This window comes from Cydia pomonella, chromosome 22 (assembly GCF_033807575.1).
Source record: "Cydia pomonella isolate Wapato2018A chromosome 22, ilCydPomo1, whole genome shotgun sequence".
NCBI classification, from domain to species: domain Eukaryota; kingdom Metazoa; phylum Arthropoda; class Insecta; order Lepidoptera; family Tortricidae; genus Cydia; species Cydia pomonella.
In genome coordinates, this window is record NC_084724.1 from 7,267,235 (window position 1) to 7,288,195 (window position 20,961).

Below are 20,961 nucleotides of genomic sequence, written 5' to 3' on the forward strand. Positions count from 1 at the left end.
AATAGTTCGGAACACCATACTAAATATATGGTGTACCGAACTATTTGGCCACTTTGGTTGCTACAAAGTATTTGACGCTGACTGTACAGTAAGAAGTCATTCGTCGCGATCCGACATCGGTAGGTAAAGTTTGTCTCATCATCTGTTCAAAGTCTTAGGCGTCGATAAAAGGGCACCCAAACTCAGATTGGGTTATAGATTTAGGGTACCTGTAACTAGTTTGGTGTCCGGTCTTACTATAGCTTCCGGCTTAGGCATGGGTTTCCGTCGGCGATAGTTTACAAGCGCTAGCTGGTGCAGTAGTGCTGCCGCAGTAATTAGAGCTGTCGCTGTATGGCTCGCTACAACTGTCTCCGGCTTGGGTATGGGTTTCGATCGACGATAGTCGTTCGAGCGCTAGTGGCACGCAGCTTTGTCTCTGACTCGAGCATTGGTCTCCGTTACCAATGCTCAAGTCGGTGATGAATGAATGATGAAAGCCACTGTATGCTCGCTATAGCTTGGCCTCCGGCTTGGGCATGGGTTTTCGTCGACGAGTGCTAGAGGGCTGCCCGAGCACTGGTTGCTGCCTGACTCACTACTTCTTAGTCACCGGTTTGGGCTTCCTTCACCTATGGTCGTCGAGCGCTACGCAGTAGCGCTGCCCGAGTAGTTGCATCGCTGTATAACTACAGCTTGGTCTCCGGCTTGGGCATGGGTTTTCGTCGACGAGCGCTAGAGGGCTGCCCGAGCACTTTGGTTGTTGTCTGACTCACTACATCTTAGTCACCGGCTTGGGCTTCCTTCACCTATAGTCGTCGAGCGCTACGCTGCCCGAGTGGTTGCATTGCTGTATAACTACAGCTTGGTCTCTGGCTTGGGCATGGGTTTCCGTCGCCGGCGATGGTCGTCGAGCGCTAGCGGTGCGCAGTATGGTTGCCGCGCTGAGCAGTTTGAACGGCGGTCGCTGTCGTTGTCGCCGCTGTCTACGTCACCTAATAATAAGAAGAGTTAAGTATAATGAGAGAAAAAAAAGGTCAAACCGTAGGGGCTTGTACAGTCAGCGTCAAATACTTTGTAGCAACCAAAGTAGCCAAATAGTTCGGTACACCATATATTTAGTATGGTGTACCGAACTATTTGGCCACTTTGACTGCTACAAAGTATTTGACGCTGACTGTACCAAACCGTTGTTGTTAGTTAACCCATTCATTGCCGACGCCTCATATTTTTACTCATCACGCAGTGCCGCCGCCTTCCACGCGACGACGCGAATTCGCGTCCGCGGCATTACGTTAACATTTCATGGACGCGAGTTCGCGTCCGCGGCATTAGGTTAACCTATTTCAAGGGCGCGAATTCGCGTCCGCGGCATTACGTTGTCAAGGACGCAATTTCGCGTTTTCGGCATCGTAAGTGAAATTTTTGCGCCTAAAAACAGTTTTGACGTGACGGCCGTATACTTCAGACGTATATGAGTTTTTAATGGTTTTTAGTAAGATTATAAAAGTTAAAGAAAGTGTTTAAAGCAAGTGTTTAGATAATGGACAAAAATATTAAATATTAAATGCAACCCATTTTATTATAGTTAAATATACAGTCGAAAATGTTTAGTACCCCTGGACATAAACATGTCTGCGTATCTAAATTATTTTAGTAGTTTGTATTATTAATTGCCACAATCACTTATAAAGTATATGGCACATGATTAAATTACTATCATTAAATATTTTTCGCGATAAAAGGTAAATGACAATTACCTAATATAAACATAATGGACGGGAATCCGCCTCCGCTTCACCCGAAATGAAAATGTTGAGTATTACAAATGTGTTTATTTTAATAACCGGTAACAGTATACAATTTGTCTTTAAAAATTACATCTCGGGATAAGTTTTTTTAAATAAGTGTTTTTCTAGCAAAAACTATTTTTTCTAAATTACAAATGCACTGAATCCAAAAACCGAAGTATAATATTCTCCTTCAAAAAATAAATAAATAGTTGTTTTCTAGTAAAAAAACGAGGCCGCGAAATCGCGACCCCGGAATTACGATCGGACGTGAATTCGCGTCTTCGGCATCCGAGATAAGAATTATGAAAATTACAAATGCACTGAATCTAAAAACCAGCAACAGTATAATATTATCCTTCATAAATAAAGTAACATTTTGGTATCAGCATTTAAGTACAGTTGTTTTCTAGCAAAAAAAAAACACAACTCGAGGACGCGAAATCGCGTCCTCGGCATAACGATTACACATAACATGGGACGCGAATTCGCGTCTTCGGCATCCGAGATAAGAATTATGAAAATTACAGATGCACTGAATCCAAAAACCAGCAACAGTATAATATTATCCTTCATAAATAAAGTAACATTTTGGTATCAGCACTTAAGTACAGTTGTTTTCTAGCAAAAAAAAAAACAAATAACTCGAGGACGCGAAATCGCGTCCTCGGCATTACGATTACACATACATAGGACGCGAATTCGCGTCTTCGGCAATGAATGGGTTAAAAAAAATGCTTGTATGAAAAGTTGGATAATTCTCTAAGAGTGAGGCCACACTGGTGCGTTGCGTTTCAATCGCGTCGTCGCAACGCATCAATGTGGCATGTCATAATAAGTTTTTGTCAAAAATTTCATTTTTAGTACAAGTTTTTATCGCTGGCTACTTTTTATCCACAGGCAACTCTAAATCTAGATCTAAATCGAAACAATTTTAAAACCCTCAAACAATTTGGTTGCGTTGTTTTATCACAGAGTTCCTATGGCTACTTTCTGTCTACATCATCAGATCAGCTTAATGGTACAGTCAGCGTCAAATACTTCGTAGCAGTCAAAGTGGCCAAATAGTTCGGTACACTATACTAAATATATGGTGTACCGAACTATTTGGCTACTTTGACTGCTACGAAGTATTTGACGCTGACTGTACCTTCCATAATATTGCATTGTCACCCGACTTACATATGTATGCAAATTTTCAGCTTCATCGGAACCCGGGAAGTGGGTCAAATTTAACTTGCAAGATTTGTCCCATACATACTAACAGGGCAAATTAAATAAAAGCTTGTAAAATATATATGTAAATTGTAAAACGACGCAGCGATGACGCTACGACGAAATAACGCGACGCAACGCACCAGTGTGGCCTTACTCTAATGGGATAGGCTGCTGCCCCTGTATTTACTTAACGTTGATCATTGTTACACACATACATTGTTTTTATTTTACACTTCTTTTCTGTTTGTTCTGATGTCAATGCCGTGTATGTTGTGGGTATGAATAAACAATTTATTTATCTATCATTATCGTCGTACGCGGTATCCTGTCACTCGTATACTCGTAATAGTACATTACTGTAGAGGACGGGAAACGAAGGGTTGCAGGCCAAGTAGATATAGACGGCCGAGCGTAGTGAGGTCTCTATGGATACGTGGCCGGCAACCCAGATTTTTTATAGTGCTTTTCTCACACTTGCAATGAAATAATTTAAAAAAAATAGGATGATGATGCATGTTTCATGTCCTAATGCGATAGGTTATTCAGTATCTACGTGGGGTATTGAAGGGGAACGAAAATGTAATGCAGAATTTTGCTTATAGGTTTTTTATGGATGTATGACGTGCCATAATTTGACGTTTGAGAACAAAAGAAGGTTGCCTTACAGGCCTAGGTGTGTAAGGCTGTATGAAATTCCTTTACATATCATTTTCACTCATCGCACTGGATATGTAGTATTTTCGGACCTAATTTGAAGTAAGTTATGTCAACATTTCATCACAAGTTTGAGAAAAATGAGCATTTATTGTCTATAAATAGTGTATATTTACCGTCGCTACTGTTGTTGCTCGGCACGTGGTCGCGCAGCCGCGGCCGCCGGCGCCAGTAGCGGAACTCGCGCGGCAACGTGTATGACCGCGGCAGGGAGATCTGCATACAAAATTGAACATTAAACGGCTCCATCAATCAAGAACACATTCAATGCCAGCGCGAGTTTCCAGAGTAAGCACATTTTTTTTTGTAGCGAAAAGCAGTTGTAGTGAACAGAAAACGTTTATTTCTATGCGTATTAATATCATACATATCGGCTAAAACGATCCCTTTGTAGTTGAGACTAGATTGAGCTCACGCTATCAACAGGTCATGCAACAACATGCAGGACAGAGATCGCGCAAACAATTTTAACAATATTTTCTTTATATATAGCCAACCAGTTCCAGTTGGCTTTCAAAGCTATACAGCCAGCGTCAAATACTTCGTAGCAGTCAAAGTAGCCAAATAGTGCGGTACACCATATATTTAGTATGGTGTACCGAACTATTTGGCCACTTTCACTGCTACGAAGTATTTGACGCTGACTGTACAAACATAAATAAATATATTTGAAAAAGAAAAAGTGGATTAGCCTAATATTGTGTACTCGCCTGGCTGTCGATGTCGGAGGGCGCGCGCGGCGCGTCGCGGGCGGCGGAGTCGTCGCCGCTGCTGGCCGCCGCCGCCGCCGCCGCCGCCGCGCCCGCCTCCTTCCTGCTGCGGCGCGGGGAATAACGGTTACACACTACATTTCAAAGATATAACTTTAAAAAAAAATTGGGAACAATTTACACAAGTCGACCTAGCCCCAAACTAGGCATAGCTTGTACTATGGGTACTAGACGACGATATAAATACATATTTATATACATCGAAAACACCCATGACTCAGGAACAAATGTCTGTTACCGGGATTTGAACCCATACTGTGGGTAAAATGTAAATGTACTTCGAAAGCTTGATGTCCTAAAGCCGCGAATTTCTAATTGCAGTGCAGTGCAGTGAATAGAGAATTAATCTTGAAACGCGTTTAACCACCATTTTGGAGTCAACCGCCGGTAGTCCACGTGCTACTTGTAAATTCCAGCTATCGCTTTACAAGAGCTTATAAAATCACCGTACACTGTCTTGTTCGAACCGTACACTGTCTTGTACTAAACTTACACCGTCTTGTACTAACCGTACAATTTTAGTCATATTTAAAGCTCCTAACACCATGACACTGGCAAATTTGTCCCAATGAACTGAAGCAATATAGTTTGAAAATAATGAATATATAGGTACTTACGGATATGGCGCGCCCCAATGGCAACAGACTTCTCGATTACACCCCTCTAGATAGTGCGGAGCGAGCAGGATCTCCGGCGTCCGACACCGCTGCATCTTCCGTCTCCCTTCCTCCTTCACATACGGAAACCGGTCACAGTTCTGCCCGTAACACTCGTATCTCGCGTCTATGCTTTGATTAAGCAAATTTGATACGTATTCATCCTTATTGTAAGGCTGATTTTCAAACCCGGAATACTCAGGCGCATCGCTGTATATGTTATTAGGTATCCTAGATTTATCTAAAGACACTTCGTAATTGTTTTCCGTGATATAATTCCTAGGGCTATTATTTATAGTTCTAGGGCTAGCCCGGTTTGTTTCGTAGCTTCTATTCTCTGATAAAGCTAGGTAGTTAGGGGAATGGATAGGTCTAGAAATGTTAGGGTTTTCGTAGATGTCGTATCGTCTGTGGATTTTGAGATCGTTTAAGTCTGTGTTGTTGTTTTGGAAGGGTTGGTTGTTGTAGTTTTTGATTTCTGTGTAGGTTGGGTATATGTTGCATGTGTGCGGGACGGGGTAGTTTTGATACGAATGTGTCATTTCTATACTAGGCCAGGCTGGTTCAGCATGTGTTTTGGCTCTAGGTATAGGTTGCCTTTGTAGGCTACTGTATATTTCTTCGGCGGCTACGGGGGTGGTTTTGGCAAGTTTTCCCTGTTTGATCTCTTCTTCTATGACGCGGAGCTCGGCGAGCTGTTTTTGCTTTTTTTCCTGTAGTTTTTGTTGGATGTTGACGCGGGAACCGACGCTGGAGCCTTCGTTTTCTGAAGAACCACCCTGAAATAAGAATAAATCATTTGCACGGTAATATTTTAGTTAAAAAATAATTCAATGTCCATTAATTTTGTATGGTATTCTTTCTTTTCTTGGGGTCTATTTCTTGCGCATGAGAGGCAAAGAGAATTTCAAATAGAGGTGGATTGTCAAAGAAAACTTTGTGCCTTTTTCCAAAGTCCACTATTTTTGCATCTCGTATATTATTTTCTCTAGAATGAAATTAAGTTTGTATGGGAAAATCCATTCCAACAATCCCCCGATTAGAAGGAAGAATCCCCTAATAAAAATCCTGAAATATATATTTTATTATTTTTAACAAGGAGACCGCATATTCATTTTCAAACCTTTAACATCAAAATTTGCGGAAGTCTCATACAAGGTCCTAGTTTAAGGGGTTGGGGGTAAAAGTTCGAGATTGTAGGATTTTTGTTGTTTGTGTACTAAGACTAGCTTATATACCAAGTTTCAGTTTTCTAGGAGTTCAGGAATTTCTCAAAATGTCTGTGGCCTACAGGCGGCCCACCCGGGCGCACGCGGTCGAATGCTGATAGCGAGCCTGCGGCACCCCATCCAAGTGCAAGGCCTGAGTGGACGCTCGAAGCGGAGCGTTCGGCGGGGCGTGCAGCGTGGCGGCGGGCTCACGAGTGATGCAGCGTGCACTGCGGCCGCTCCTATACGTTTGCATTTGTTTAGCATGCACGCCGCACGCCCCGCCCCGCTGCACGCACAACTCGAGCGTCCACTCAGGCCTTACACTAAGGCGGAGCCGGCGCATTCGTTGGTGGTTTTAGACGGTAGTCCGCTACTGGTTAGTCCGTCATCGCCCCTGGCTTCCCCCGTTAGGCAGCATCCGTAAACGCATTTCGCCAACGTTAAAAAAAACACTAGGACGAGGAAGTACCCTAACAATTTTGATGATCATCAGTGAGTGAGTGAGTCAGTCACAAAATTGGGTTTTTTTAGATATGAATAAAGTCTAAAGTATGAGAGCTGTATTTTTTATGCTACCTTTTGACCGCCAAAGACGTCATATGACGCGCGCGGCTACAGCCCAATATCAACCTTCATGCGTACTGACAAGGTTCACGATTACGCGCCGCGTACGATCGGCGTGGCGTTTAAAAGATTAATAAGTATACTATTGACGTTATATCCCGAGATTTTTTTTAAATTGAATTTTCTTTTTCCAAAGTTATGAGGGTTCAAAAAAACGACGAAGCGCTTCGAGAAAAGGTAGGTAGTGCCCTTGCGCTTCGTTTGGCTGGTCTTGGCGGGGGCACTACTGTGATCTAGATACTCACGTAACCAATGTTTGTTAGTGTGTTTTTTTCCGCTGTATTAAAAAACGTCGTCCAATGTACGTGTGTCATTTTTTTTTTTACGAAATTTCGTAATTTATGATTTTTATGGATATTCGCCTACGGCTCATAAAAGACATCTCGGGACTCGTAAACAATGACCAACTTACATTGAAATGTACTGTTTTGTATGATTTACAACGGGCATAATTATGTACCTTTGCGAAGAGTAGGTCATCAACCATGTGTTTACAGGACCCCTTATTCATAAACATCTACTAAAGTTGACAAGCCGCTAATAATCGTTTGTCCCTTTCCGACGTATTGGTATAAAGGAAAGGGACAAACGATCATTAGCGGCTTGTCAACTTTAGTAGACGTTTATGAATAAGGGGGTCAGTGTACAACCTACACTTACGTGGTGGTTGTGCGGCAGCGGGCGGCGCCAGAAGGCGGCGCCGGGCGCGGCGGGGGCGGGGGCCCCGGGGGCGGGCGCGGGGGCCCCGGGGGCAGGGGCGGGGGCCCCGGGGGCGGGGGCCGCCGGCGCCGCGGGCGGCGGGACGAACGACGTCGGCTTCTTCTTCTTGCGTAGTGCCGCGCTGGAGTATCAGTACCGGCAGTCATTAGAACGTGCACGTCAACGTGTGTGTACTATGAAAACAGTATGCTCGTGGCTCGCCTCGTGTGGCTCCGCTCGCCGCTCGCAGCGGTTTTTTGGGCACGAGTCAGAGGGGCTCGCGCGCTTGCTTACGTTCGCGTTCGGCTTTTCATTCGGTTACAAACCTTATACCGTGCCGCTTGTGTTTAAAATAGATTAGCTCGACGAACTTAGGGCTGTGGCCGAGCCACGAGGCGAGTGTGTACATTAGCTCGAGGAGCTCACGAGCTGTGGCCGAGACACGAGACGAGCCGCGAATGTAAATCCGTGGTTAGTCTCTGAAACGTATCCGATTGAGGCAGGAATCATAAGTCAAAATGTCAAATTTCGATTGTAGAATTCAAACTTGAAACTTAAATCAATAGTAATCTTATTTATATTAATTCTACTGTAATTATAATTCGTGTCATTCACAAATCTAACCTTTAATAACATAACATTGTGAGTCATGTCATGTGTCTTCGTAAATGACACGATCCATAGCTATATAATAAAGAAAATTCAATAATTTAAATGTAAAGTACATACCTGCTATTGACTGGATTTGTGAAGCGACAGTTAAAAACGCCCGGAATAACAGGATTATCCGCATTGTTTGCCTGTTTCCCTAGAAAATAAAACACAGAATACTTACGTAAAAGTGATTATAAACAAAATTATTATTTTTAAATTAAAAAGTCAATATATATATAGCTATAATACCGCCTGTTGTTTACCTCTTCTTAATGTGCTGTATTATTTGTATTGAGGTGCTCAATAAAGAGTATTTTTATTGTATTGTATAGAATTATAATTGTGTCTAGTTTAATTATTACCATTTTTATTTTGTGACGATGCGTTTGTACTATTAGTGCCCTGTTGATTTTCTCCTAACATGTAGCCCAATCTTCGCACGTGGAAATATCTGGAACACCAAAATAGTTTTAATCATGCGTTAACATAACGCAAAAAGTGTAATATGTCACATTAATGTAGTAATATTTAACGTTTTTCTATAACAGTTGTACAATTTTTAAACGTCTTACAGGCGGTGAGGCGATAACCAAAAGTATGGCACATAAAAAAGTGGGTGTCGAAAAAAAGAGGTTAGCTCAGGTAAAGTACAACTTTCAATTTTAATCAGTAATTCCCTTAAGGAAAAAATGCTTCAGCTAACTTTCTTAATTTTAGGTAGTTTCTCTGAAGGATCCAATAATATTCTCCCATACTGTAAGGTTGAGAGCGTACAACATACCTATAGTAGAGCAGCATGCAGGCCAGGCCAGAGATATAAGCGGCGGCGGAGAAGCCCACCACGGACATATTCGCCCGCGGCGCGGCCCACCACCACGCCACTAGGAGCAGAGCGTTCTCCACGAACATTACGATGTAGAACGCCATCTGTATTAATCCCGAAAATCATCCATAATTCCATTATATCGATACCCTAGTTTACACGCGTGCTAATTACGTGGAAAATTTGGTTGTTAATAACACTTTATGTTGGTACACTATGGTACTAATTACAACAAAAAATTCATTGTACGAGTGTGAACTAGGGTATCAATATTAAAATCCAGTTTTGGAACTACCCAAAATTCTGAACTGGATTGGCGTAACCAAAGACGACGACAGCGATAAACGCAACAAGAATTACTATGGCTATGTAGACTTCTCAAGCCACTAAGGCATTCATTACATATATGGGGTAAAACAGATCCAATCTAACTACCTACCAACATTTGTGTTTGGCGTGTGTGGCTTTTGTGTGTGTTTTAATATAATCTTACCATCTTCTGCTTATACCTCTACTATATACAGGTTGACGGAAGCGAGCCGCTATGAGCGCGGCTAATAACGCCTTCCGTCCGCTCGCCGTCGAACACGTTCTTGGCCGAGATGAGCCACGGCAACCTCGATCGATGATTTATAATCTGTCTCACTCTACTATATGCGCTAGTCGTATATAGTCGTAGCTACACTGTGCAGTGGCGTTAGGCGATGATAGGGTTACAATGGTTACGTAAACTTTTCAAACCACTATGGCATTCGATTATGGGGTAAATTAAGCTTGTTTATATCGTCAAAAACTTACCATCTTCTGCTTATGCCTATGCTCCTGCAGGTTCACGTAGGCGAGCACGTATACGGCCGCTATCAGCGCGGCTAATAACGCCTTCCGCGCGCGACCGACGCGCTCCCCGTCGAACACGTTCTTGGGCGAGATGAGCCACAGGAACATCGAGACCCAGTGGAGACCTGGTGCAGGTAAATAGATATAATGTTAGCTATCTGTTGTACCAGCACATAAATATTACATGTGTACAAGCTCACACATTGTACTATTTACATATGCGAATCATATAAGCAGTACAGTACACCAGCAATTGGTAACCAAAACTAAGGAAATCTTAGGTATAAAACTGCTTCTTCTAAGTTGTGGTTTAATGCGGGTTCTAACGATGAAAAAAACCTCTTCTAATCTAACCTTAGTTAAATATTATTGTCATTTTCACAATCGCCATTCACTATAAACATTCTATAAGGTTCTGTGACGTAAGCACCAATCATTCTAAGGGTAAAATTCAACCTGTCAAATTCCTTGGTTCAATGTGCAGTGCGTCTCACTCTCACATTAAGCAAAATTTTATTTAATTATCAAACCTTTGATACCTACAGCTATTTTTCAGGTATGAAAGTGGACCCTACCAGCTAAAGCGTCAAACAAAATTGGTCGAAGCGATTTTCCGTTGTTATCGGGTAAGATAAACCTTAAGAAGACTTACCTATAACTAAGAAGACCCAGTATTCGTAGACTAGAGCGTACGCGGTGAGCGCGCATATGCGCGCGGAGATCGTCCCCAACCGCCAGAGGAACTGGACAAACAAACACGTATTATTATGAGTAGATATTTCATGGTATGTGAGGGAAAGAATAAGTATTTTCTATACGACTAGAGCAGCAACTCTTGACCTATGGGTCGGTACGAATAATGAGTAGGCCCTGAAACTAACTTTACTAGGAAATCTAATTAATTATTCTAATTACATTTCATGCCCCCTTTTTTAAGACCGCGAATGGCATTTTTTTTTAGGTGAGTCGGAGCCCAGTCAACTTTGGGAAACACTGCACTAGAGTAAAGAGGAAAATGAGGAAGACAGGAGTCGACGCGATGGAAGGTAATAGAGGGTAGGTGAGAGAGATGATAGTAAAAATAAAGCTTTTTATTTTTACCACCGACTGCACAGTTATATTTATTTAGACGATTATAACAAACCTAAATTTAATAAATTTACGTTATTCATCACAAGAGTTTTCATAGCCTTCCGTCTCCATCATCAGACCAGCTAGATTTCATCATAATGTTCATAATATGGGGTCATCCTTTAATTACATCACACGAATTTCTAGGTTTTTTGACCCCTTCCCCCTCCTAGTCACACTTGGTCACATTTGGCAAACCCCTCCTCCCCTGGTGTGACTTCACATTTTTGGCAATTTTTTCAACAAAATCAGCGAAGAGAATTAGGTACTATTGATATTTTATCATAATATTTACATTATATTTAATTAATTTTATCATAATATATACATAATCAACCAGTTCTGTACCGCTCTGTTAATCGCTATACCTATACAGGTCATTAAAACAAATCAAGTGGAAAAAGAGTTAATCGTACCTGAACAATAACACCAAGCCAGGTCAACACCAGTCGGTGCACGTTTCGCAGGCGTACGTTTTTGCTAAAGCTGGCGAGGGCCCAGCACACGGAGAAGAGTGAGAGAGACGCCGATATCACGTTCAGCTCTGCGAATGCTGCGTTTCCGGCTGTAAAAAATGTTAATAAACTCGATGCTAATAGTATTTTGTACAACGGAGATTTGTATAATAAAGTAGGCGGTAAACAACGAAAAGATGAGTAAAAAAAATATCCCATTACCAGGTGAAATCCCAGGAGAATCCAGCGGCTCAGGCTCAGGCTCCTCTCGCAGCAGCACGTGTAACTGCAGCAGCAGCATCGGGGCCGCCTCGCAGAACGCATGCACCAAGCGAAGCATGCCTGCAAATGCACTATGTCAATAGTATTTTATACAAACGTGATATAAAATTAAAAAGCTTGATTAATTGATTATATCACTATTGTATACAATAATCTTTCTATAAACAATCGGCATTTTTTACAATTTTAATTTTACTTGAAAGGATTTCAACTACCTAAAATGAACAGATAACCATTATAACACAACTTTATATGTCCTTATTAACCAGTATGATTTTTTGAGTTCAATATTACAATAATCAACGGCCAAAACCAACTAAAATACGTTTTCCGCAATAATTGAGATATTTTATTATATCATAAAGTATTCAATATCTATTAGCATTTCTATGATGATAATTTTTAGTGAAGATATCGCAGCTTCAATTAATTGCTATTCCGTCCGCTGTGTAGAGATTGTCGATATATAACATGATTAAAATTGACAAGTCCACATCCCTTAAAACATGCTAAAAACCCACACATATACAACTTGCCCACCACCTAAATGGCTACGGCTCGAGTATCAAATTTTGTACTGAGAACAGACAACAAGGGGTCTTGTGCTATATAGTAGGGCCGAGGCCGACGTTCAGAGAGCCTCATGGCAAAAAGAGCAAATCAATCCTGTTCTTGGTGCCCGCAGCCTCTATGTCATAAAGTCGGGCGAAAACCGAACGCACTCCGCGCACCCTAGAACACTCATAGCATACTCATAGTGCATACTTGTGCGACGCCCGAACGCGCTTCAAACGCAATTATTCTGGACGGCAACATACAACACAGCAGCACTTACACAGATCCCGCACTTGGTGCTTAACGCGTGGCGTACTGGTGTCGACGGGCGCGAGCAGGCGCGCGTACCGCCACAGCACGCCCAGCTGCAGGCAGTGCAGCGCCGCCACCGCCCACGGGCGCTGCGGGCGGCCGTCCGCGCCCCACACGGACAGGTACCAGCGGAGTGATAGGACCTGGAGAAAAAACATACTATAGTCTGGTAGACTCATTTTGTTAGTAGAAAAAGGCGCGATGTTCTAAATTCACACGAGATAGACACCCATTTTTAGGGTTCCGTAGCCAATGGCAAAAAACGGAACCCTTATAGATTCGTCATGGCCGACTTTCTGTCCGATTATGTCACAGCCACTTTTTTCCGAAACTATAAGAGTTATACTGTTCAAACTTGGTAAGTAGATGTATTCTATGAACCGCATTAAGATTTTTACACAAAAAAAGAAAAAAAAAACAATAAATTTTGAGGGTTCCTCATACTTAGAACTGAAACTCAAAAAATCATTTTTCATCAAACCCATACCTGTGGGGTATCTATGGATAGGTCTTTAAAAATGATATTGAGGTTTCTAATATCATTTTTTTTTAAACTGAATAGTTTGTGCGAGAGACACTTCCGAAGTGGTAAAATGTGTGTCTCCCCACTATGCAAACTTCCACCGAAAATTGGTTTGAACGAGATCTAGTAAGTAGTTTTTTTAATACGTCATAAATGGTACAGAACCCTTCATAGGCGAGTCCGACTCGCACTTGGCCGCTTTTTTAAATTTTCCGCCGTGTTCCACTGACCAAATTGGTTTGTCAAACTATATTTTAAATTAGTACAGTTTTGATCTAGAGTATGTCTAAGCCAGTGGTATTCAACCTGCGGCCCGCCTCTTTTAGGTGACTTGCCAGGTGATCCTGGTATAGATACATAGCCTTGCCACCCGAACGTCACCTTTAAGCAAATTCATCTTGCGGCCCGGGGCCAGAAGCAGTTTAAATATTTGACGCCCCGGGCCAATTAAACACGTCGCTCATTAAGTGATCACTGATCTGACTATCGTGATTTGACTATCGGTCTGGCCTAGTAACCCTGCCAGACCCTGCCTGCCGATGGTCCCGGGTTCGAATCCCGATAAGGGTATTTATTTTTGTGGTCAACACCGATATTTGCTCCTGAGTCATGGGTCTTTTTTATGTGTATAAGTACCGATGTATTTACATATACATACGTATGTATATCGTCCCCTACAACCACGTAGATATAGAAAGTTAAGGGGGAGGGGGGTTGGGTCTTCATTCCCACTGGTCTAAGCTCTCTGCACCGACTTTCGCTTGAAGTCGATTAAAAATAGGCACGAATGGTTGATATCCCACATAAATGTTGAATTTCGCGCCTTTTTGAAGCTTATGGTGGCAGCCTTTATTGCTGCCAAGTATGAACAGTGATTGCTTAGTTAGAATAGACAACTCCAGTTAAGGGTTAACATGTCTGTGTGTTTATCAAGGGTTTATTGTACCCCCACCTGCGTTATAAGAAGCGACGTGACGACTATTGATATGGCGGCCGCGAACGTGGCCTTATAGCCGCGTTCGAGCAGCGCGTAGCTCATCACAACGTCGAACACGACGTCGCAGAAGTAACCGGCCAGCGAGATCACGTTGAACAGCACGTCGCAGAGAGGCAGGAACTCCGCCATTTCGTAACATTTCTCTTGATTAGCTAGCTGTAAAATAAAAGCAGTTTTATAATATTTTTTGATTATTAAACCGGAATGAAGAATGCGTAGAACAGAACGTTTCATTTCTGCGTTTTGTTATCGCTGCCGAGAAAGCGTAAAATCAATACCATGAATTTACAATGATGTAACAAACAGTAAATTTATTGATGAGAATAAACGCACATTACAAAATCAGAATAAATAATTATAACATTATTTAAAAAACATGTTTATTTCTACACAAAAGACCGACGTTCAAAAACTAAATGATACTAAAAGCTTCGAACGAAACGCAAATTAAACATTGTTGACGTTTTTAATTTCGACATAGACATTACAAGTTAGGTTAACTTTGGTTGTGAAATCGGGCTTACTTTTTACTATTTTACGACTGTTTCTTGTATTGGACAATGTCTAATTACCCCGATTTTGGTAAAATTGGTAAAGACTCATCGAGGGCGGCGTGTAAAAAGTGTGGCTATGCTGGCCACTTAACTTTTCAGTGTAGAAACTTTATTAAAGTAAGTATTCGTTATTTGAGCTTAATTTTCCAATATTAATCGGTTGCAGTCATATTAGGCAGTCCAAATATCTATTTATATGTTACTGATTTCTTTCTGGTGCCATAGTAATAAATACATATTATGAATAATTAAAAGCATTTGGAACATTTTCCAGATGTCTCTATGCGGTATTTATAAACCAATCAGGTAGAAACAACATAAAGATTTTATTTCAATAAAAGCATAAGGATAGGATAATTTTACAGAAATTTCTGTTGAATTGTCAATTAACTTCTTTCTTATCCTGCTAATGGTCCTTTAAAGAGCTCTTACATTTTCATAAGAGTGGGTCACTTGTGTATGGTTAAATAAAAAAGTATCCTAATCCTTCAGTAATATGCCAATAAACAGTATGACAATTTTTTTGCAATTGGAATTCTTTTTCTGCCTATGGATCCATTTCAAAGTTTTCATATAAATATTGTTACAGTTTGTATGGTCTGCAGAGTATATCTACATATTTCTCTTTATTAATACTTTAGCTAAAAAGATATACCATTATTGGCCCGTAAATCCGTAATAGCATGGTAAAGGTTCAGAGCTAATAAATTAAAAAATAAAAGTACTCAAAATGAAACATTTTATTTCATTTTTCCATACATTTTACGAAAAACTAAAGGTAAAAAAAATGAAAGCCCATAGTACAAGCTTTGCTTAGTTTGGGGCTCTCTAACCCTAACCTAAGCCCTCCTACGTGTATACGTTCAAAGCAGCTGGCCAACTTTATTGTCACGCGTGCAATAGAGTATTTAAGAGCAAGTTTGGCCTGGCCAGCCACATTAGGGCTCATGCTAGACAACGTCCATAATGTGTTTATTTGGGGTCGCCGTCATCAAAAACGATGAGAGGACTATATATATATATATATGTATAGTTTGGGGCTAGGTCAATTTGTGTAAGATTGTTCCCAAAATATTTATATTTATTAATATTTAAAAATATGCGCAGTAATTCATTATGACCCCTTGTTTTTAACTACTATTCCTAATAAAAAAAAAAGGAATAATTACCCACCCTAATATTCATAGGAACCCTTACATGCTAAATACCCTTTTTTATATAGTAGTTATAATTGAAAACCATTATTATTTGGTTAACAGGTAGACCCAAACAAAGAGATAGTTCTAGATGTAAGCAGCACAAGTAGTGATAGTGAGCAAGACTATGCCACTCCGCTGCAGAGCCTCCGCGAGACAGAGTTACGTAAGAAGCTGGAAGAGAAACTAAAGAGGGCTCGGGAGAAGAAGAGCAAGAAGAGTAAAAAGAAGAGATCTAGGTAAGTCTTGTAAGCTAAGATATGTGTGAAAACGTACAATTTTTTTCTTTATATCATTATTTTTTGCATTAGAAATACCTGCAGAAGTAGGCACAATGGATATTTATTGGGTTTAAATACTGATTATTTACTTGAACTTCTAGCTTACCACAAATTTTCCACAAGTCAAATGCAAATTTGGATAGTCAAACTAAAGATTCAAGATTCTGGGCAGCTAGAAGTTAAAAATTTAATCACATACCTGCTAATTTTATGATAACTTCTTTAAAAAATAATAGATTTATTATAATACACAAATAAACATACATAACATACTAGTTTGCAGGTAAAGCAATAGGCTTGTTACAGTAAATACCGGGCAAGTGCGAGTCGGACTCGCGCGCGAAGGGTTCCCTACCATTATTTATAAAAACGGCAAAAAAATTATGTTTGTTGTATGGGAGCCCCCCTTAAATATTTAGTTTGTTCTGTTTTTAGTATTTGTTGTTATAGCGGCAACAAAAATACATCATTTGTGAAAATTTCAACTGTGACAGCCATGTGACATACAGCCTGGTGACAGACGGAAGGTCGGACAGCGAAGTCTCGGTAATAGGGTCCCGTTTGACCCTTTGGGTACGGAACCCTAAAAATGCTTCTTTAAATCTAGATCCTATAAAAAAATGGTTTTACTTCGTGACTAAGGAGATAATAATATTGTCTAGCATTTCCCAAACTGGGTCACAACCTATTGGTGGGTCACGAGCGAAATTTGAGTGGGCCCTGAAACACATACTGCAGTTAACAAAATTTTAGCTCACAGTTGCTGGCAACTATCCTAGCCCGTTTTATGAAGCTGTAAAAATACTATGTACTTTCCTTGAGTACCACATATCTACGTGAAATGTTAGCCCGAATTTTGGGCAATGATTGGTCAAAGCCCAGTGAACTTTAGGAACCACTGGGCTACAAGATTAAACGGTTTGAGATTGTATTTAAAAAAAATCTGGTTTCATGTAATATTTACATAAGTTCTTTAACCCAGGGGTTCCCAAAGTGTGCGCCGCGGCGCCCTGGTGCGCCGTAGAAAGTAAAGAGGGGCGCCGTGAGTTCTATCATTATCCGAAATCACAAATATTCGCGGGTACCTATTTGAGCGCTCGCATCGGTAAATAATATAGCGTCGTGTCACTCTTTTTCGACCGTGATTTTAAATTTACAAGGGCGCCGTTGCAAAATACTAAACTTGTAACTGCGCCGCATGTTGAAAAAGATTGGGAACCCCTGCTTTAACCCTTAAATCAACAGAAAAAACAGAAGGTTCTGAGTTCAAAACTCCTCAACACTCTAATGTCTTATTAGAATAGTTTTTGAGTAGTGAGCTTCAGCATGTCTGATAGTGACGAGACTAGCACAATCTAATATTTAAAATTGTGTTTGAAGTATGGAACTCGAGCGAGGGGCAGCATGACAAGCCTAAACAATGTATTAAGAGCAAAAAATATTTAAAAGATTGCTCCTCAAAAACTATATTTTATTTCAGATCATCAAGTTCATCATCATCAAGTAGCTCCTCATCATCTTCATCAGATTCAGACAGCAGTGCCTCAGAAGAAAACAGGAAAAAGAAAAAGAAGAAATCTAAAAAGAGTAAATCTAAGAAGTCTCATAAAGAGAAAAAAAAAAGTAGGAAATGACATTTTTTTTTTTAATCTATTGTACTTAAGCAATGAATCCGGGTATTTCTTGTGTGCAAATCCTGCAGAAAATAAATGAATTGCATGTTCTGTGTAAACCATGAATTGATGTGACAGTTTGACAGTCAGAATGATGGGTGTATTTATTATGTAATGATCCAGCGATTATTGATAAATTCTATAAAAACCAAATTTTTGTACCTTTGCATTCAATTATAAATAATTGAGCCATTTTTTTTTGTGGTTTCCAAGTTTACCTCATTTTACCTTTTACATTGCCACTACGTTTTTGCAGGCGCTACCATTTTTCACCCTACCGATTTCACTTTTAAGCAAAAATGCTATAGTGCCCACCCCTAATAAAATTGTACCTCCCCTAAAAACTGTACTAATTAGTACAAATTAGGTACAAAAATATGGTATCCTTTTAGTTTATTTTTATTTAGGTACACCCGCCATCCTGACTCTCACTGAATTGACTACATGTATCTATTATTAAATTGTTGAGGATGTTTTTACAGACAATTCTTTCTGTTCATATACCTATTGTAATTAAAGGCTGAATTTAATATTTTGTATAAAGTAATATTAAGCTGATATTGAAATAAATATGCGTTTTAGTAATTATGTGCCACTATTTTATTAGGCGGGTCCACACAGGCAGTATCGCACAGCATGTCGGCCGAGGCACGTCTACACTAGCCGGATTGTGCACGAGGAAATTGCCTTGCGAGTATGCTCGCTCTGTGTTCATATTTATATGTAAACTTTCTTGTAAAAAATATACAAATGTATATATGGACATACATATGGTGGCATTAATGCAAAATGGCACATATGTGACCTCGGCCGACAAGAAGTCCCACTTTGCAATGCCGGATTTACAGGTCTGGAGGCCTCGGGCAATAAAGGAGTGGAGGCCCCAAATTTTTTCCAAATTAAATGGTAAATTTACCAAATTCTCTATTGTGGGCCCCTCTTTTGTGGAGGCCCGGGGCAGTAGCCCCGGTTGCCCTCCCCTAAATCCGGCCCTGCCACTTTGTCTTGCCATAAGGATGCCTTGACAGCTTATTTGTATAAAGATACCATAGGGCTAAGATTGTTCTTAGCACCTCTGTCATACAAGTGGTGTCACGAAATAATTTGATAAAATGAACAATAGTTGAATTATATGTATATAAATAGTAGTTGTATTGCCATTTGCAAACCCACTCACTGTCCCACCTAAATGTGTGTAATGAATGAATGAATGAATGAAATTTATTCCAGAAAATTATTTCCATATACATTATACATTTACACATTACAAAAAGAATTAAATTAAATTAAAATAAAATTAAATCAAATTAAATAACATCCTAAAATTTAAATAACAATATATTATATTACATTACATTAATATTCAAATAAGGACCTGCGTCCCGGGTTACCCTGAGCCCGTCACGATAGTAATTCATGGCGCAATTTACAAAGCTTTATATGAATGACAGTGGCTTGAGTTAAACGTTACACATAGGATAAAAATTTGGATTGTTGATTCCACAAATCACCTCACCATAAAATAGGGCATATGTTGACATCAAAAAGTGGCTGAGAAAAAAAAACATGATTTCAGGGTCTACCCTAGGTTGGCTGTTAATGTCGCATAGCCTCCGGTGATGTCATCTTTTTCAGACAAATTTTAACTTTAGCACCAGTGTTGACCGAAACGTTAATGCATTTAAAAATTATTGGCCGTTAACCATTATAAATTGAACCGTAAACTGTAACCGTCCGGTATGATTACTGTTCAATTTATAATGGTAAATGGTTAATAGCAGCGTTTTACCTTACAATAAAACGCTTATTAAGCGAAATACCTTATTTGAAGCCTATTTAATATTTGAGAGTGCGATGCTGTTTGACAGATGACGTAGCGGTTCACTATAGGCTGACACCTACCCCCTTTGTACTTGTATTTCAAGTTTTAACCCCCTCCACCAGGCGCCCGTGGCCCGCGGCCGCGGAGCTCTTCATTGGGTCTCAAAATATAAATAAAACGAAGTTGCAATATACCACATTCGAAAAAGGATTGCATTTGATATTATTTATTATTTCGTTTTCAATATGAAGAGACATACCAGTTGACTTGTATGTATAGACTATAGATGTTGCTTATTGCAACCTGCATGGTAGGAGAAAACGCAGTGAGTTAAAAATACCCTCGGGCATTATATAAGTGATTTGGTTTATTGCAACTGAGTGTTGTAGCCACAGGCGAATTTAAAAATATAGGCTTCAAATAAGGTATTTCGCTTAATAAGCGTTTTATTGTAAGGTAAAACGCTGCTATTAAGCTTCTGTACCGTTATTTGAAGCCTATTTAATATTTGAGACGTGTCTGTGATCGCCTGGTGGTCAGAAAACGCCAATGTGATTAATTTATACTGATATGTGAAAATGGTGGAGACAACAAGTACAAGTGTACTTAACAATCCGGGTACATGGATGAATGTGAAAAGGCTTAAAGTGTGCAGTGACATATTTTACTTTACAATGTTATTTATAGATAGGACCTATAAATATAGAAAACAGTATGTTTATTAAAATAAATTATGAAAACATAATTATACTTTTTATTTTATCCATCCAACAATAACATTGCGATCATTATATGTGTTTCAATACTTTCAATTGATTTCAAGGTCCACATTCTAACAAACTGACTCATATTTGACCTTATATTACCTTGCCAAAAAGAAAATAAACTTGATTATTGACACTTTTAAGTGTCTTTTACCCAGATATGGTTACCAAATATTGGTATTTACTTATAAGGCAGGATACAATTTAACTTATAGGCTCACAAAAACGATTTTTATATACATTTTTCAGAGCTTCGCTTGTTTGTTTTCCAAAAATCCTACAGTCTTAAGGGCAAAGTAAATCATATGAAAAGTGCACTTATCACAACATGCAATATTGTCTATTATATTGTAGAAGTAATCAAGCTCTCAGACAATTAATTCATGGATTAACCTAAGCTGTCCTTATTTTCCCGCTTTTGAACATTCTTGAATAACAAAT

At 39.9% G+C, this 20,961-nt stretch overlaps 2 protein-coding genes across 3 annotated transcripts in view; one reads left to right on the top strand and one right to left on the bottom strand.

The window, feature by feature from the left end:
* LOC133530141 (uncharacterized) overlaps positions 1-20,961 on the bottom strand; it is a 26,715-nt gene continuing 5,754 nt past the window's right edge. Inside the window, exons 2-15 of one of the 2 annotated variants that reach the window (XM_061867994.1) lie at positions 14,186-14,386; positions 12,679-12,853; positions 11,784-11,903; positions 11,523-11,671; positions 10,628-10,718; positions 9,937-10,100; positions 9,097-9,242; positions 8,678-8,766; positions 8,391-8,469; positions 7,623-7,803; positions 5,089-5,906; positions 4,412-4,514; positions 3,818-3,917; positions 1-974 (exon numbers count right to left, since the gene is read on the bottom strand). In XM_061867994.1, the coding sequence (XP_061723978.1) occupies positions 838-974; positions 3,818-3,917; positions 4,412-4,514; positions 5,089-5,906; positions 7,623-7,803; positions 8,391-8,469; positions 8,678-8,766; positions 9,097-9,242; positions 9,937-10,100; positions 10,628-10,718; positions 11,523-11,671; positions 11,784-11,903; positions 12,679-12,853; positions 14,186-14,359 (2,526 nt within the window). In that variant the 5' untranslated portion in view covers positions 14,360-14,386 and the 3' untranslated portion in view covers positions 1-837. Of the gene's footprint in view, positions 975-3,817; positions 3,918-4,411; positions 4,518-5,088; positions 5,907-7,622; positions 7,804-8,390; positions 8,470-8,677; positions 8,767-9,096; positions 9,243-9,936; positions 10,101-10,627; positions 10,719-11,522; positions 11,672-11,783; positions 11,904-12,678; positions 12,854-14,185; positions 14,387-20,961 lie in introns of both variants that reach the window. The other variant, XM_061867993.1, reaches the window with a different exon arrangement.
* Positions 14,680-20,961, top strand: part of LOC133530145 (protein SREK1IP1-like) — an 11,410-nt gene continuing 5,128 nt past the window's right edge. The window contains exons 1-3 of the mRNA XM_061868002.1: positions 14,680-14,901; positions 16,044-16,219; positions 17,742-19,704. Coding sequence (XP_061723986.1) covers positions 14,791-14,901; positions 16,044-16,219; positions 17,742-17,895 — 441 coding nt within the window. The 5' untranslated portion in view covers positions 14,680-14,790 and the 3' untranslated portion in view covers positions 17,896-19,704. The remainder of the gene's footprint in view (positions 14,902-16,043; positions 16,220-17,741; positions 19,705-20,961) is intronic.